The sequence below is a fragment of the Hippocampus comes genome, unplaced genomic scaffold, assembly GCF_001891065.2.
Source record: "Hippocampus comes isolate QL1 unplaced genomic scaffold, H_comes_QL1_v1.1 scaffold20, whole genome shotgun sequence".
Taxonomy (NCBI): domain Eukaryota; kingdom Metazoa; phylum Chordata; class Actinopteri; order Syngnathiformes; family Syngnathidae; genus Hippocampus; species Hippocampus comes.
Genome location: NW_017805462.1, coordinates 70593 through 88427, shown reverse-complemented (window position 1 = coordinate 88427; position 17835 = coordinate 70593). Strand labels below are relative to the sequence as shown.

Below are 17835 nucleotides of genomic sequence, written 5' to 3'. Positions count from 1 at the left end.
TTGGTGTGTGTGAAATGTTGTCTTCTTCTTGGGCGGAATGTAACAGAAAATGATTAAGAAGCATTGTGCTCTATTTTAATCCTATGTGAGGGACAGTAAACTAAAAAGCGGTCAACAGACTTCGATGATCGGACAGGACAATGAAATGACACCAGATCAACCCCGTTTTTTCCGATATTTTCATGCCCTTTTCACAATCTGCAGAATTTGCCATCAAATTTGGGATGGCGTCAGACGCGGCTCCTCAAAACAATACCTCCAAGGGGATCATGACGTTTTACCCCACCGTTGAGGAGTTCAAGGATTTCAGCCGCTATGTCGCCTACATGGAGTCACAGGGAGCGCACAGAGCAGGCCTGGCCAAAGTATGTGCTTGATGCTGAACAATTTCTTGTCACAATTATACTTGAAGTGACAGTGCTGATTTTTATGCAATGGTGTCACACTGGTTTTGTCTCCTTAATAGTGTTTTTGGAATCTGGCATAGTGTGCAAAAACAATCAAAAAGCAGCTCACCAAATACAACATTTTAGGGCAAATAACTCTTCTTGGACGACAAGCCAGTAATATCCCCTAACGTCTTTCCCCACCCGACTTCTAGGTGGTCCCCCCAAAGGAATGGAAGCCCAGACATTCATATGATGATATAGACGATTTGGTGATTCCTGCACCCATTCAGCAGGTGGTGACAGGCCAGTCGGGCCTTTTCACTCAGTACAACATTCAGAAGAAGTCAATGACCGTTCAAGAGTTCCGCAAGCTTGCAAACAGTGACAAGTATGTCAAGCAAATTAGATGTTGTAAACGTCATAGTTGTTTTTTTTTTTTTTGTTGTTGTTTTTTTTTTTAATTACATTTCTTTTGTCCATTTTTGCAGGTTCTGTAGCCCTCACTATGATGATTTTGATGAACTGGAAAGAAAGTACTGGAAGAATGTAACATTTAATCCTCCTATATATGGGGCCGATGTCGGCGGCAGTCTCTACAATCCAGTGAGTTGATCTGATATATGGGGTCTTTCAAAAGTCACTTTCTGTTCTGTTAAATAGAGGGCAATAGAATACACATGCAAACAATTAAAGTCAAAATGTACATTAAACTCAGAGGTGCTACATCATTAACAATTATTTCAAAATAAAATAGGATTAGTGTCAACTGAAGATTAAAAAAAAATGGATGAACTATTGTTCTAGTATTGCAACTCAAAGGGCGAGAACAAAGGATTGATTTTAACACATAAAAGGGAATGCACTTACATGTTCAAAGAGAAACTTCCCAATACATCACTTGCTGTTATAATGCTGTTATAATCTCCTGCCTGAGATTGCTAATGAGATCGCTACCTGCTAATGAACATACGGCTGTGAGCGGCCAACAATATGTAAAATGTTCCAATACAGTCACCATACACTTCTTTCTTTCAAACAGTTGTGAGGCTATCAGCATTTGACAGTTTAGGCTTTGCCGATTATGTTAAGTATATCATTTCATTTCCCCTGGCTCGCCAGTTGACATTGGCCATTGTCAATTGGCCATCTTTCCCTAACCTTTCCACTGTGTTCATTGGAACCTTCAAAGCAGAAGAAATTTTTCTGCACCCTTCTTCAGATTTGTGCCTCGAGCCCATTTTTATCTTGGAGGTTGACGCAGGTTTTTTAACACTTCATACTTAAATTTTGCTCTGACAAACACTGTCACCTTACATAGAGAGACAGATTCACTGAATTCATCACAGTGAAACTTCCATTTAGCTGGAGGAACCTCTCAAGGATGGTCAATGGAAACATTTTGCGCCTGAGCTCAATATTAAGGTCTTGTTTTGGGGTTTTTTTTGTTTTTTTTTTTAATTTTCAAAAGATTTCCCACCAAAATTCACATTTTTGTTATGGGGTGTTGTGTGTAAAATTTTGAGCAGAGAAAATTCATATTTTAAAATTGATGTTAGAATGAGGTTGTAACAAAACAAAAAAAAGTGAAGTGATGCGAATACTTTCCCATGCCCTGGATGCACCCAAAACAGATGGTGTGATGCTAACATGTTGTTGTTTATCTTTTCTTAATTCCCATCTGTGCTCTTCCAGGATGTCAAAGAGTGGAACATTTGTCATCTAAATACCATTTTGGACACGGTGGAATCTGAAAGTGGCATCACAATTGAGGGTGTGAATACACCCTACTTGTATTTTGGGATGTGGAAGACCACTTTTGCATGGCACACTGAAGACATGGACCTCTACAGCATTAATTACTTGCACTTCGGGGAGCCCAAATCCTGGTAGATGATTAAAAAATAAATTTTAAAAAAGCTTGTAATAAATGTTGCTTCTTGAAAGTACTATTGAATCTGAAATGACAAGACACATTTTGAATGTCTGCAGGTACTGTGTCCCCCCAGAGCACGGGAGAAGATTTGAGCGTCTGGCTCAAGGTACGACATCAGTGGAATATTAATCAAAACGTTTTACATCCAAGTGATTTGACAATTATCGGTTCTAACAGTCAGCATCTGTCTGCTGTAGGTTTCTTTTCTGGCAGCGCACAAACCTGCGAGGCCTTTTTGAGGCACAAGATGACGTTGATTTCACCTTCAATCCTGAAGAAATACGGCATTCCATTTGAAAAGGTCCCCAAATGGCTCATTTCATTTTACCAAGATCGAAACCGACCCAATCGTTTGACTTGTCTTTTTTTCCCCCCCCTCATCCGTTAGATTACCCAATATGCCGGTGAGTTCATGGTGACTTTTCCCTATGCTTATCATGCTGGCTTCAACCACGGGTTCAACTGTGCCGAATCCACCAACTTTGCCACACAGCGGTGGATTGAATATGGCAAGCAAGCAGTTTTGGTGAGAATTTGTCAACTGTTCAGTCAAATACTCCCAATTCATTTGAGCTTTCGGTCGAGAATTTCAGTCTGTATTGTGGTTCATCTTTTGTGGCCCTTGCAAAATTGCCGATTTTGCACATCCAAATATGTTTTTAGTATGTTTGAAAAGTCTGCTACGGGTAATTTATTGTTTTAAAAAAAAAAAAAAAAATTGCATGCTGTTCATGTGCTTTTCTCTGTCAGTGCTCATGCCGCAAGGACATGGTGAAGATTTCAATGGACGTGTTTGTCAAGAAATTCCAGCCAGATCGTTATGAGCAGTGGCTGGCAGGGCGAGACGTGGCGCCCATCGACCACTCCAGGCCCACCCCAGAGGCCAAGGAATTCCTGGGCGATTCTTTTAATATCATCTACGATAATAGCAGGTGTTCCATCGATAGCGGTCGGGATGATGTGGAGCGAAAGAGGTTTGTCACGTCACATTAGTGAAGATCCAAATTCAAATCAGTCGGCTTTATTTAGCAGGGTTGTCAAACTTATTTTCGTTGCAGGCCACAATGGCTGTAAAAATCACAAAGTGTCACCCGCTCATAGTATTACGTGTAAACCACCTACCCTGCATTTATATATTATGTACATATTTATGTAAATACAAATCGATGTTGAAATCAGAAGTTATGAAAGATATGGGCAGCAAAATTTGTACTTATGCAACTGTTACGGGTTTTGGCGGGCAAAAAAAATGCCCGTAAAAAAAGTTTAATTCACACAGGGGGCATCTGTGCCACTGTGTCCGCATCTGGGAGTGGTAAAGTGTATACTTGATCTGATCGTGTTCATTTTGTTTGGAATACAGTCGAATATGCAGAAGGGATTACCAAGAGATTGTCAGGATTCCATTCTGGTAGTTGATGCCTGCTTTAGATTTCAGTAAATTAAACACAATTGAAATACAAATCTTGGGGTCATGTCTGACCTTTAATCAGAATGATCAGCTTTTTTTTCCCCTCCAAGTCTCCTCAACATGTCTCAATTTTTCTTTCTTTAGTCCACTGCAAAGAATCGAGACCAAGAGACACCGAGTGTGTTTGCAGCTGCCCGACGAGGTTGTTTCGAAAGATATCGATGAGGAAACCACGCTGTATGCAAAGCGGCCAAGACTTAATCTTTTGCCACCACGTATGACACCACAAGATGGCAAGCGAAATAAAGGTATTGTTATTTACTTGTGCGCTGCCACTCGTCGGCACTGACCTCTGCTTGATCTTTTCTTGAACAATTGTCATGTTTGCCACCCCCTTTTACTGATGAAACATTGATTTTATTGACAGGCCCACCAAAGTTGGTTGTGACGCCCACAAAGCTCACCTTGATAGATCCGTTCCACCGCTTAAACACGAGCGATTCAGGACACACGCCTCACTACACCAAGACTCGGCCGCCCGCATTCTCATCTCATTCCCAAAACGGTCATCTGTCAGCGACGGCAACATGGACGACCGCCACGGGTCAGCCTTCCCGTAAAATGGGCGTGGCCAGCCTGCTCTTCCATCGGACTCTCACTCAAAAAGACATCCTGCAAGTGCACAATTACCCGCGAGAAAAACAGCAGGTTCACACGATGCTGCAGGTGCACAGCTACGCCAGGGAACATCAGCCCCGTCATTTCCCGGTCGCAGGAGCCCCCACGCTGGCTGCGTCTCAGGCACCGGGCAGCGCAAGCACAGAGTCCACGCCGGAATCTCGACTCTCTCTCGGCAATGTGGAACTCATGCAAACGGAACATTCTGTGGAGGAGGACCACCCGGCAGGTGTTATGGATGTTCAGGATGCAGTGTTGGAGGCCAACGCTGAGCCCACCTGCGTCACGCAGCCCCCCCAGGTTGACAAAATGGAGATGCTGAAGAACCAAAACAAAAGAAAGGTCTGTATTCATGTTTCATTTCGACCTCAAAGGCAACAACAGCTGAATTGGCTTCTTGCTTTGTGCACTATTTTTTCCTCTGGACTTGTATGCAAAACGAAAACAGCTGTAAGCTCCACTATTTCTTTTTTAAAAATCAAGATGGGGGTTTTATGGACTCATGTTGGTTCTTGACAAAATGAATATGATGGTGGCTCTATACCGGCGTTCTCATTTGCATGCTTTTCTCAAGAGCTTGGAATGATTCACAAATTGACTCCGTGGCCGAACACGAAGATACAGTGCTGCCTTGAAATAAGAGTTAAATTCAATGCTTGACCCTGTTCATACCATAAAAGATCTTTGCCCATTCAAATGTTGGAAATGTGATTAAAATAAATAAATAAATAATGGTAATGATGATAATAATAAATAAATATAATAATACAAAAATAATAATACAAAAATGGCACACTATCATATATTTTAGGACTGCAGCGACTGGTTATTTTAATAATCGTTTAACTCATTCAGTACCAGCCAATTCTGGACCAAGTCTGAAAAGACGTTTAAAAACGTCTTTGGGAGTGAATGAGTTAATCTGTCATTTTTTTAAATCCATCTCAGTAGGTTTCCATTTGGTCCTGTCTTGCCAAATACCACGCAGAACGTATTATTAGAAAGAACACTTTGGACTTGACTTCCACTTCAGCTTGAAGCCTATTTTTGGATAAATCGTTGACTATAAGTATAAGTGACTTGCAGTTCTAAGATTTGGCGTTGGATTCTTTGCTCCGCCTTCTTGTGTGGAGTTTGCATTTTCTCCCGTGCTTGCGTGTTGCATGGCACCCCCGCACTAGATGCTTTTTGGTTAATTGAGTCCGAAGAGTTGTCGCGATGTGCTCTGTCAGTGACTGGCCTTAGACTCTCCTGAAAGAGGACAAGGACCATCGGAATTGAGGTTTCGCCTTGCTAAATATAATTTCACCACCAGGTGTCAGAAGAGCAGTCCTACTGCATGTCAGTGGTCACCAAGCAACAGCAACAAGAAGTGCTCCGAAAACTTCCACGCCACCACCCTCTCTTCCGAGAGACATACAGTGATGACGGTAAGCCAAATGTCACGAGTCGTGAACATTTATAAGAACGGACTCGTCAATGCAATTCTCTGAATCTCGCAGTCTCTGTTTCTCCTGCTGATGACGTTCAGTCACTCGACAGTGTGCTTAACAGGCTGCAACAGAGAGCACTTTTTTTAAATATCTTTAGTGTACTCTGCAGACACGTATCAGGATGTGGAGGTGCAGCAAGAAGAGAAAGAGGAGTGGGCGAAGCCACTAAGGCAGCTGTGGCAGTGTCGGCCTTTAAACCCTCAGGTGGAGTGGGAGTACAATAAGAGAATGGGTGAACAGGCTCCTTACTGCTCCATTTGCCTGCTTTTCTACACACATCATCAGGTGAGCTGGATTGTCTTAACCCTTTATCAGTTTCCTTTTGTTTTTCAACACGGTCATTCCAGTCTAGAATATCAACCAGACATTGGAGTCAAGCGCATTATATTCTGTAGATTGACACTTGAATATCCAATCACAAAGTCCCATATCTTCTTCCTTGTTGAATGAAACGGAATACGTTCCAGACCCACAAAATAAAAAAAATACCAATAAAAATGTTTGCAAATGTTTTCTTTAATTGTTGTAGCAATGCCAATATACAGTATTTTACTTCATAAACAACAAAGTCAGTCAAAACGAAGCAATCTGGTCTTAACAAGAAAACGGACATGTTCTTCTTTAGTCAGAGGCCAGCGACGGCAGATCCACTGTGACGTTGGTGAACCGCCAAGGTCACCAGTGGTCCAAACCCCTCATCCCTGAAATGTGTTTCAACACGCACACCAACAAGATCACTGATAGCGAGGAAGGCCAGCTGTCCAACCCTCACATCACAGAGGACGGCACCAGCCGGCTGGTCAGCTGTTCTCAATGCTGCGTCCGTGTGCACACCAGTAAGTTGTTAAAAAAAAAAAAATTCTCCCCTCCACTTCACTTTTTCTTCGAGGCTATGTCATACCCCAAGTCAATAATTCCTGATAAGACATTAGAGGAAAATGCATATAGTCTGCCCCCCCCCCCCATACTAAAAAATGAAATGTAATGGAGGAGGAAAAAAAACGTGTTCTTGTCTGGCTCAGGTTGCTACGGTGTAACTCGAGACGAAGCAGAGCAGGATGACTGGCTGTGTGCTCGCTGCAAAGCTGATGCTACCTTTGAGGTCGGTGCACCGGGCTTTCAATTATTTATTGTCGGTGGTTGTTAGGTAGATCAGATTCACTTCAACACAGTGAGGTTCCACATGGACTCGCGTGATGGTCTCAAAGAAACATCATCATACTGCTCACTTCAGGTTAAATCACTGCCTAGTTCGTTTACAAAAAAAAAAAAAAAAATCACAGTAATCTACCCAAAATGAGTCATAACAACATTCCAGCACTTTTTGTTTTTGTCACTTCAAATGTAAACTTGGCCATTCGCCTCCATTTTTGTCCTGCTGGGAGTGTTCCCTTCCTTTGTTTGTTATTGTTAGTGGAATACATTGTTCCTCATTTTCTTTTCGAGCTATATCTCATTTGTTGTTATCAGCATTACTGCTTCATTTTTGTGCTACAGTCTGGAAATGTTGCCCAATAGATACACACTAATGAACATATTTGTCCACCAGTGGGCAGTACAGCGTGTGTCTTTCAACGCACTGGGAATGAGATTTTAACTACAGTCGCATATCTAAATGTTCTTTTTGAATCTGTGAGCCAAACAATTATTATTATTTTTTTTAATTTCAATCGTTGAATGGGTCTTATTTGTATGGCTTTTGGCTTCAGTTCTTAACAGATTCAACCCACTTTTTCTCGCACCAGGATTGCTGTCTGTGTTCCCTCCGAGGTGGAGCTTTGCAGAGAGCCAACAATGACAAGTACGTTATTTCCAGCAATCGCCGTCAGCGTGACACTTTGGTGCTTGAGATTCGCCCAAAACTGCAATTCTGCCCTTGTGATTCGGTTGTACTAAACTAAAGTATTTGACCTGACGTGTTTGCTCGTTCGTGGGATTTTAAAGACACATAAGTGATTAAGCCAAGCCTGGAATAGAAATGATGCAGTGTGGCCTTCTGACACAGCCTGGGGCTGCAGTTTATTTTCTGTCAAAGGGTGAGGAATTGCCTCAACATAGCCCCCACATTCATATCTGCCATTTTAATTGCTAATGAAAGTGGGCTGTTCAGTGCCGTTCACCTCCCACCTCATAGCCTCATGTCGCGTAACTCCAAAGTGAGCATGGATTGTCGTTTTTTTCTTTTTTCTAAGATCGGCTGTCGGTGCTTATTTCATAGTATGATATGCGCTTGTACATTAATGCTTAGTAGTACGCGCATTGTACGTTGTTTTCAGTCCATAGCAAGTAGTTGAGGTTAAAATTTAAAAAAAAAAAAAAAAAAAAAAGGGGTTCTCAACTAAAGATCTACTTTCACCCTAGTGCACATGCAACCTATGTCTCTTGGTCTTTCACACAGGAGTGTTTTTTTGGAAACTGATCTGCATTCCCTCCCTCCAAACTACACAATTTTTAAAATGTAAAAAAAAATAATAATACACTGCAGTTATTTTAGAAGGGATGTAACATATTGTGTTGTTTTATTTGAGTCTAAAATATTTTCTCCATTTTGTGTAAAAGTGCCAGGAGTCATTGTCGTAAAAACAACCCTTGAAAACTAACTGAACAACGTCTGCTTGTCTAAATAATGAAAGGATGTTGCGGAATATTGCACCCTGGACATTGTTCTGTTTGTCTTGAGTCAGTGTCATATTTGTCCGACTGGCAGGTGGGTTCATGTGCTGTGCGCCGTCACTGTGCTCGAAGCCCGCTTTGTAAACATCACAGAGCGGCGTCCCATCGATCTGTCTGCAATCCCACTGCCTCGCTTCAGACTGGTAAGAGTCCCAACCCTTGAGAGCGTGCAGATCCATGAATGATTTCCCCCCCCGCATCATAAAATTGAAAGTGCGTGGGGGACCAAGTGATCAAAATGCCAACAACTTTTCGAAACGGATAAAAAGTTGACAACCGGTTTCACAAAGTCATTCTCCTCCCTTGGAGTAATTTGCTGAAAGTTTGGGCTGCAGCTATTGAAGATGTTTGAGAAACAAATATTGAACCAGTTAGCCCATGAATCGATTAATCGAGTAATAGATTAAAAAAAAAAAAGTAAAACACACAATATGTGAACACATGTGAACTGCAAGTATTTTAGTCTACTGGTGAGTGACGTGGGTGTCAGCAATTTTTTTTTTTTTTTTTTAAATGGACTATTTTTTCCTGGCTCGCCGACTTATTTCTATGCAGAGTGACGCTTGCAAGTGCAGTAATATTAATCCGTGTGGCAAAATTAGTCTCCGTTAAGCTTTGAGGCAGAAATGTAGTTTCAAACTTTTTTTATAATCAAATTATTTCAGTCCCAAGACGTGCACATTTTCTTCATGTTTGTATGAGTCATGTAGCAAGTAAATATCTGAGAAGGATTCAATAGTCAGCCGTGTCTCCATTGTCCTTGTTCTTAATCTCAGAGGAGCCTTAGTCAGGCTTCTAAATTGTATCATAGTGTAATAAAAAGTGCATATGGAGTCCGTCTCACTTTGGAAGGAAGCTGTTTAATGTTATTGTGTGTGTCCGGGTCTAAGACTCCCCTTGAACCTCCTCTTTTTTTTTTTCTCACACGCTTGTTTCCTTTCTCCTCCTTTCCTTCCCCTTGCACTTCCCTTTTCTTTACCCCACGGCTTCAAACCTTTCACCTCGACACTTCTGCTTGCTGTGACTCTTTGTCTTTGGCAGAAATGCGTTTTCTGCAGGAAACGGATGAAGAGGGAGTCGACGGGCTGCTGCGTCCAGTGCTCCCACGGACGCTGCTCCACGGCGTTCCACCCCAGCTGCGCACAGGCCGCGGGTGTCCTCATGCACCCGGATGACTGGCCGTTCATTGTCTTTATCACGTGTCACCGGCACAGAGCGAACGCTATCGTTGAGGTAACCGCCCAAAGCTGCCAATTAGCATCAATGTTATGTATGGGGATCACTGCATTTTCACTATTTGTTTTCTTCTCTTGTAAAATATGCACTTTTGAGCAATGAAGCTAATCCTGGCCCAAATGGAGTGAGTTGTTTTTTAAGACGAACATCCTGTTGTGCTCCACAGCGTAATAAGGACTCCATGCGAGAGCTGTCTGTGGGACAGAGGGTGATCTGTAAATACCGAAACGGTCGTTACTACCACAGCGATGTGGTGGGACTGACCACCGCCACCTTCTACGAGGTGGTCTTTGACGACGGCTCGTACAGCGACAACCTCTTCCCAGAGGACATCGAGGTCCGTAACGGTCACACATCATTTGGCCGTGCCCCCGTCGCATCAGTCTGTCTTGACGGTTCACTTTTCTTTCACGCCAGAATCGGGACTGTGCGCGACTTGGGCCGCCTGCAGAGGGTGCTGCAGTGTCAGTGCGATGGACTGACGGGTTGTTGTACGGCGCCAAGTTTGTGGCGTCCCACTCTATTCCTATGTACCTGGTAGGACAATAATATTGCAGCATGTGTGTTTCCTCATCACATTACGTGGAGCTTATTTGTCAGGGCTGGACCGATGTGGATTTTTGATTTAATTTTTTTTTGTTTTTTGGGGGGCTGACACTAATTGCATTATTTGGCAGGAAAAAATTCTGATAACTGATTAATTGGACAATTACGGGAAAAAAATGTAGATATAAGTATAGGCATATATGTGTTATTTTGCTAGGTATGTATAGGTGTATGTGTATAAGTGTATATATAGGTGTGTGTTTGTGTCTCTATATGTGTGTATGTATATGTGTGTATATATAAGTATGTATGTTCAACTATATCCGGTCAGTTTGCTGAAAAGGTCACTTGACGTGCGTGTCTCCTACCTTTCAGGTGGAATTTGAAGATGAATCCCAAATTTCTGTCAAGCGCGAAGATGTGTACACCTTAGATGAAGATCTGCCCAAACGGGTCAAGTCGCGACTGGTATGTCCCACTCCTTTTGGAACGCGTGTCACGTACCAGTTTGAACCCGATAAAGTTTTTTTTATTTTATTTTTTTTCTCCCTTCCCTCCGCAGTCGGTGGCGTCGGACATGCGCTTTGAGCTCTTCTCGCAGGACGACGTCAAACAGAACTCCAAACGACAACGGGTCATCAACTCTCGTTACAGAGAGGACTACATCGAGCCTGTTGTTTATCGGGCCATCATGGAGTGACGTCGGTTCGTCCTATCTTCCCACTCCCTCAATTGCTTTCACGGCCTGCCAGGCGTCATATTTATGAAGTACGGCTGGGACTTAAAAAAACTTTGTACTCTGAATAACACGCTTTCATAGTGTGGTCTGTATATTTCCTTATCTTAATTTATTCTGACGGGGTAGGGAGGGTAGCAGCCAGCAATCAAGTAGTTCAAAAGTTTCAGTACTTATTGAGGCAAGATTCCCCCCCCCCCCTCCCTCCATGTCCGCTATACGCAGCCCAGAAGCCATTTTCTCATTTTGTGATATTCATTTCAGTCATTCACTTATGACTTTTAAAGAGAGTGATATGAACTTAACAGGTGCCGAGCATATACTGAATCAGTCCTGGAACTGTCTGACTCGTCACATTACACTTGGAGACTGTCATCAAGCCTGAAATTGCCCCTCCAATTTCTCCCCGATAAGATTACGGATTATTTTGGCTATTTTGAAAAATAACTTATGTGGCTGAAGTCAGTTTGATGAAATGAACTATTTTTGTCCTTTTCGCTATCTGTACAAGACCTCAGATGTATTTATATTTATTATAAAAATTGCAGGTTTTCAAACACACTGTTAACAGCTTTACAGCTTTTTTTTGTTTGTTTTTTGCGGGGGGATCAATTTCCCTGGAAATCACCTCCCAATGAGGCCATGTGGCCGTTGAAGAGCTAAACTTGTATTCTTTTTGTCTGGTGAATGCTAGCTTTAGAGATCTAGTCCCAAAATGAACAATATGGTGAGGATTCAGTTTCGATTAACTGCTGTAAGTACAAATAATACCTTGTAACGCTTAGCGATTGGTCACCATTTGGTCTCGAGTGAAGGTACCATTAATTCTGTCTTTGTAAAGCCTCGACTGTTTCAGTAAAATTTGGGATAAGAAAACTACAGTTGTGTGTCAGTGATTCAGATGAATTACATTATTAGAATTCAGCATGATTTTTATGTCAAAGGAGATAACATGTGCCCCCCCTCCCAACAGAGTTAACAATGTTCTCTACAATAATCTGCCCTATGTGCACCCACTAGTCTAAACACAGTATTCTGATTAATATTCCGTTTGCGGAATAAGAATTAAGCAGAAAAATCCACCCATTTTTATCCATCTCTGGGTTCAGGTTGGGGCAGCCATTCTGCCACGTGCTGTTGACTGAAAATGGCTTCACAAGTGCCAACGGGCTCAGTTTGTGAATATCACATGACCAAATCCAGAAAACAAGTGAGCTGTGTTTGGTGTTTTGGAATTCAGAGGTAATCCCAAACACCGCAATTCAGAGGTAATCCCAAGCGCCGCGATGTAAACCCAAAGCACAGGGACTGTGAGGCGGACATACATGCCAACCACTTGTGCACCATCCTGCAACGATGGATTGGTCAAAATAAATCCATTTGAAAGAATTGCTTAGTTGCATAAGGGAAGCTGTTGTCAGACCATCCATCCCCGAAGGCAACACTTTATGGAGGGTTAATTTCATCCCGTGATGTAAATTTAGATCTGCTAGCTTCATATGATGGTTTCCAACTTTTCCACATGACCAGTTTTTGTCATAATGAGTGAAAGGTAAAAAAGACAAGTTCGTTTCAAGACACACCACTGCTTCCTGCATGTACATAATGGCGTTCTGTAGCGTCTACAAACTGTGCAATAAATTATACAGTACACACAGAAGCATTTACTATAACCACTATCTACTATCACCACACATCCTAACTGATAAATCCCTCTTTATAGTCTCGTAAATCATCAGTGTGATAATCCAGGACATCGAAAGAGCGACAGGGAGTTGATGACTGTTCACTTGGCTGCTCATGTCAAGTGGCGCTAGTTTTAGCGTGAGGGTATTAGCCCTTGCGGAGCTGTTGTGGCATTTGTATAATTAGAGTCTAGGTGTGCTGGTGTGTGTTGTGAGGAGTGTTTTAACTGTGGAAGCCAAGACAGCAGTTAACTCAAATACCCCACCCCCACCCCTCCAAGAGCACCCCCCGCCCCCTTCCACCGGATGTCCTTGTTTTTCAGGATAGAAGTGTTTGGTTGAGGCTTTCAGGTGTTGCAAAAGTAAATACGGTTGCAAGAAAAGCTATGCGAACTGTTTCGAATTCTAAACATAACTTAGTCATTCAATGTGATCTGATCTTCATCTGATAAATCGCATCAGACAAGCAGTCTAACGCCACACAAACCATTAATGTTTTGTTAAACATTTATAATGCAGACTGGAAGAAATCTGTGAATCATTAGGCTAATGTTTTTGCCAAAAGTCACCCTGAAGCCCAGAGAGATTAGAGGTGTTGGTTCAAGATGCCTTGCCCTCGGGGAAATGCCTACCAGTTTTGAGGTTTCTAGCATTAGCATTAACCAATGTAAACCATGCCTCACACAACAGAGCTCCCTCCCCCATTACCTACAGATTTTGAAATATTAATAATTATTCGCTTGTTTCAAGATGGAAAAGGTCACTAAAGTATCTGAAAACCTTGAATGCTCAGAAGTCCGTGCTAGGACGGTTTGTCTATGAATGGAGAAGGTACAGCACTGCTGCTGCTCTCCCTGACAGTGGTCTCCTTCCCATGAGCACGCAGGTGCCTTATTGAGGTGGAGAAAAATACTTGAGTATCGGCTAGTGGCTTCCAGAATTCTCCACCGCTTGCTAACATCTTTGTTGACAAATCTACAATAAGAGCATTGGAGGACATCATGAGGGTGGGTAGGTTTGGAAGGAACACATATCGCATAGAACACCACCATGAAAACCTCTTCTCAACTGTGAAGTATGGAGCAGGTGGTTTCATGGTTTGGGACTGCTATGCTACTTCAGGGTCTGGATGCATTGCTATTATTAATGGTAAAAATAATCACCGACTATGTGAAGACATTTTGCGGGAGACTTTAAGACTTTCTAACTAATCTACAACTCCTGGCTCGCGGGCCAGATGTGCCCCCCACCCCTCGTCATTTTATGTGGGCTCCGAGAGCTTGAAAAGCCTGAATGTCCAAAAATTGTTTCAAAGTGTGCTTTGACCAAAAACTACATTTCCCACAACGCCTGTCCACTTTGTGACTCACAACGATGCGTGACGATGTTTCCACATCAATATTCATGAGTCAGGAGAAAATAATGATCCCAAAATATCAAGGGTAAGAAGAGTTGATGCCAAGGAGAAGACGTGTTTGTGCTTCACAAGGAAAATGACCGATATGTCTTTTATGTTCAGAAACTGTCAGTTGTCAAAGAGTATACTGTAATCTGCACACAACCTGCCGGGGTAAGTACGCTCAAGCTAGCCTTGAAGAAAAGAAACAAATTACATTAAGGAGTAGTTACATCGATTTTACATTGCATTCATTGATATTAAGTTACAATTATAAGTTACATCTGGCCCTTTTGCTGATGTGGCCCTTGGTGAAAATGAGTTTGACACCCCTGGTCTTACAGTTGTAGCTCAACAGAATGTTGGTGATACAAACAATTGGAACAACAGAACAAAAGAAAACACACCTTTAACGTGAATTTGAACTCAAGTGTTGTGAGTTGAAGAGATAACATGAGAGGACTGCAATCTTCGAAAGTAAATCAGGAAAGTGGCTGCAGAACAATGCCTTATTGTGACACGCCTTTGCTGATTTCTGCAATATCTTCAGTATGAGGAAGTAAAAATGATGATTTTGTTTTAGAATGGATGTGTAAGATAAGGGGCAATCATATGCCCTCTGAATGTTCAAATTATGAGTCTATGAATGAATGAATGAATGAATACTTTATTGTCATTGCACACTTGTTACAACAAGATTTTTGCCTAATTCAATTAATCAATAAAAAATAAAAATAATCAAAGACAATCGTCACGGCAACGGGCCAGGAAGCAGACTTGAGGCACTCTCAAGGACTTTGATTCCTGTTGGCTCCAAAATAATTCCTGTTTTTGTTTGGGGACTTTATCTGTAACCCCGGTGATACTGTATCTTGGCAGGCACATTGTTGAGCCCAAACATTCCCAAATTAAACATTCTTTTTGCACGGCAAAGCTAGCTGACAAACTGTCTTGGGTGATTTTATTGACCCTGTTGAACGAGACCTTACCTCAAATCAATGTTCTGTGACTTATTTGGAGTTCCATGTCTAAATAAGATAAGTCCGGCGAGTTCACTGTTCGACCGCACACTCAAGTCAACCAGTAAGAGTCAATGAGTTAACATGTCCTCTCTGTTTCCAGCAATCAATGACAGAAGAAGGCACGGAACGGTTAAAACGCGTAAGTAATAATGACACTAGTCAACCGTGAATTTTCACCAGAGATGGCTTTATATGTCCCCCAATGTATTTGTGATGCTGATTTCAAATGTCTTTTTATCACCTTGATATTTGTTCCCCCCCACCCCCCCCAAAAAAAACCAGACACATTTTGGAGACATATTCTGCACTCCAAGTAAAAATAATACAGTACTCATACAAGGCTAAGCCCGGTGATCTCTTTGCAGAAATAGCTGACATTTACTCAAGTAGTTCACATTCCTAATCCCTTGGAGCCAGCCAGAGAAAATTCCGTGACCTGTAAAGCACAGCAGCAGCAGCAGCAGGAAGCTTAAGATCAAAGATTTGGGTCATCAGCGTCACTGCATCACAATAAACCATTAGTGCCTTTTTCAATATGGCTTTAATATCATTGTGATGCTTTCCCCCCCATGGCCGATTGCATTCTTGCCGACGCAATATAGCTCCGATGATTGTGGGCTCCATCTGTCATGTGATGAAGACCCAAAGCCCTTGGGGGGGACTCTTCGGTTACTTACTGAGGTGGCAGCAACAGGAAGTCGGATGAGAGTACTGTTGTAGTATACACAATGTCACTTGCACTGTGAGGAGGTTTTGTCTCCGAACATTTGTCCAAGGACCTCCCTCATAGAGCCTATTAAATATCACTTTGTTAAAATTCACTTTTGTTATGCCATTAGATGGCACAGAGAGCCCTGGATAATAGGAAAGTACCGTATTTTACGCGCTATAAAGCATACCTAAAAGCATTCAGTTTTCTCAAAAGCCGTCAGTGCGCCTTATAATCCGGCGCGCCTTATATATGGATCAATATTCTGATTTATTGAACGTAGTATTTTAAATGTTTTGAAAAGCGATTTGTTACTGCTACAGCGGTTGTGACAGTGCGATATAAATAAAGCTGTATTGTATTGTATACCCTTTAGCATAGCTCCATCTATTAACAACGCAACCTTAGCCACTATTGTAGCTAGCCGTGGTCATGATTGTGAGTCCCCTCAACAAAACTTTGACCTGGACTAAGCAGCCGTACGCAGCAAGGCTACTGTTACGCTCTGACAGGTGTTAGATTTCAGAATCGGTTCATCTGCCCTTGAGACGATCGTGTTTCACTGAGGAAGAGTGCGTTTCCTGTTATTCACGCAGCAACTTGTCTCGACGAGTGTGCGCACAAAAAAAAAATAAATAAAAATCTCGCTCTAGAAATAGAGCATCGTCATCAATAGTATAATGGAATAATGGCATTTTTATGATTGGGTAATGTTTTTTGATCAACTTTTCTTTTTTTAAACATAGATATTTCACACTCAGATTCACAATTTAGGGACCTCACCGAACCTAGAACATGCGGGAAGATTCTTGCAAGCCCATACGATGGATGTAAAAAGTCTGCACACCCCTGTTCAAATTCCAGGTTTTTGATGTACAAAAAATAATAATAATACTCATAAAAAAGACCCAAGATAAATCATTTTTAAACTGAGTGGGCACTGTATGTCCACATTCAAGTTATAAGAGGGTGTGTACACTTTTGCTGCCACATTTCAATTACTTTTACTTTCCCTCTCGACAGGATTTTTAAAAAAAAATGCTAATAATGAAAAGAAAATTCCAAGTTATTTATTTTTGGTCTCGTCTTACATCAGAACCACCTGGAATTTTTCCTACACAGCGAAACCTTTTTTTTTTCCAGATTTGCTGGTGAATCTTTGACAGCAAAATCTTGTGCTTTGAATCTCGACATTCAATTTTGAAGGAAAAAAAAAAGTGAAATGCGCGCAGCTGCTTATGGCTATATAACATTTAGGTGTCAAATAAAGTGTACTGTTGTGTATTTAGTGAATACGCTTTGTTAAACCAAACCCAAATCTAATGATGCACTTGCAAATCAAACATCAAATGCATAAAGTAACATGAGCCGTGTAACTGAGTGGTGTCAGTCTGCTGCGGACACAAAAGACATTCGTATACCAAAAGGCGCACCTGGGTGGGGGCGGGGGGGGGGTGGTAGCGGTGGAGACGCACATATCTGACTAAGCCGAGAGATTGTGCGAGTTTAGATGTGCTCACACAATGGTGGGGGCGTGTTGTACCCACATCCTAGATTTCAGGTTGTCATGTGAATTAAGTCCTGTTTGACGAGCGAGAGCCAAACAAACTGGCACCGCGTCAGATGAGTGTTTAGACATAATAAACCAGTACGTGTACATGGTTTGGACTACCAAGATCAGAAAGGTTGCCTTGGCTGTGGCTCGCCATATGCCGCCTGTCGAGAAATGTTTCTGTGGCGATCCAGAATACCAACCTCACATTTGGGGAAAAAAGTGTACGCGAAGGTTTGAAAAACAAATTTGCTGTTAAAAATGTTCCTAAATTGCTTCTAGTAGCAGAGATGAAAGTGGACTTTTCTGAAAATTCCGGAATAAATAAATAAATAAATAAATAAATGTGTGTGTGTGTGTGTGTGTGTGTGTGTGT

General features: G+C 41.9%; 2 protein-coding genes across 6 annotated transcripts in view; both read left to right on the top strand.

Moving 5' to 3' along the window:
* Nucleotides 1-182: 182 nt before the first annotated feature.
* LOC109518926 (lysine-specific demethylase 4A-like) lies at nt 183-12624 on the top strand. 3 transcript variants are annotated; one of them, XM_019875113.1, is made up of 22 exons: nt 183-365; nt 602-777; nt 878-992; nt 2082-2275; nt 2379-2428; nt 2520-2623; nt 2711-2848; nt 3073-3296; nt 3878-4041; nt 4161-4753; nt 5727-5841; nt 6002-6189; nt 6530-6740; nt 6927-7006; nt 7650-7705; nt 8612-8720; nt 9619-9810; nt 9980-10150; nt 10231-10350; nt 10735-10827; nt 10922-11064; nt 12205-12624. In XM_019875113.1, the coding sequence occupies exons 1-21, from the start codon at nt 183-185 to the stop codon at nt 11057-11059; spliced, it is 3414 nt and encodes a 1137-aa protein (XP_019730672.1). In that variant the 3' UTR covers nt 11060-11064; nt 12205-12624. The 3 variants fall into 3 exon arrangements, with proteins under 3 accessions (XP_019730672.1, XP_019730673.1, XP_019730671.1); XM_019875114.1 differs by lacking the exon at nt 12205-12624 and having other exon boundaries at nt 6014-6189; nt 10922-11971; XM_019875112.1 differs by lacking the exon at nt 12205-12624 and having other exon boundaries at nt 10922-11971.
* Nucleotides 12625-14207: 1583 nt separating this feature from the next.
* The window catches only part of st3gal3b (ST3 beta-galactoside alpha-2,3-sialyltransferase 3b), a 47738-nt gene continuing 44110 nt past the window's right edge, over nt 14208-17835 (top strand). For 2 of the 3 annotated variants that reach the window (XM_019875048.1, XM_019875047.1), the window contains exons 1-2: nt 14208-14280; nt 15299-15337. In XM_019875048.1, the coding sequence (XP_019730607.1) occupies nt 15305-15337 (33 nt within the window). In that variant the 5' untranslated portion in view covers nt 14208-14280; nt 15299-15304. The remainder of the gene's footprint in view (nt 14281-15298; nt 15338-17835) is intronic. The other variant, XM_019875045.1, reaches the window with a different exon arrangement.

Excerpts from the sequence above, each read along its gene's own strand:
- LOC109518926 (XM_019875113.1), top strand. The coding sequence starts at position 183 with ATGCCCTTTTCACAATCTGCAGAATTTGCCATCAAATTTGGGATGGCG. Across the intron at positions 366-601 it reads ACAGAGCAGGCCTGGCCAAA|GTGGTCCCCCCAAAGGAATG; the intron begins GTATGTGCTTGA and ends CCCGACTTCTAG. Across the intron at positions 7,007-7,649 it reads AAGCTGATGCTACCTTTGAG|GATTGCTGTCTGTGTTCCCT; the intron begins GTCGGTGCACCG and ends TTCTCGCACCAG.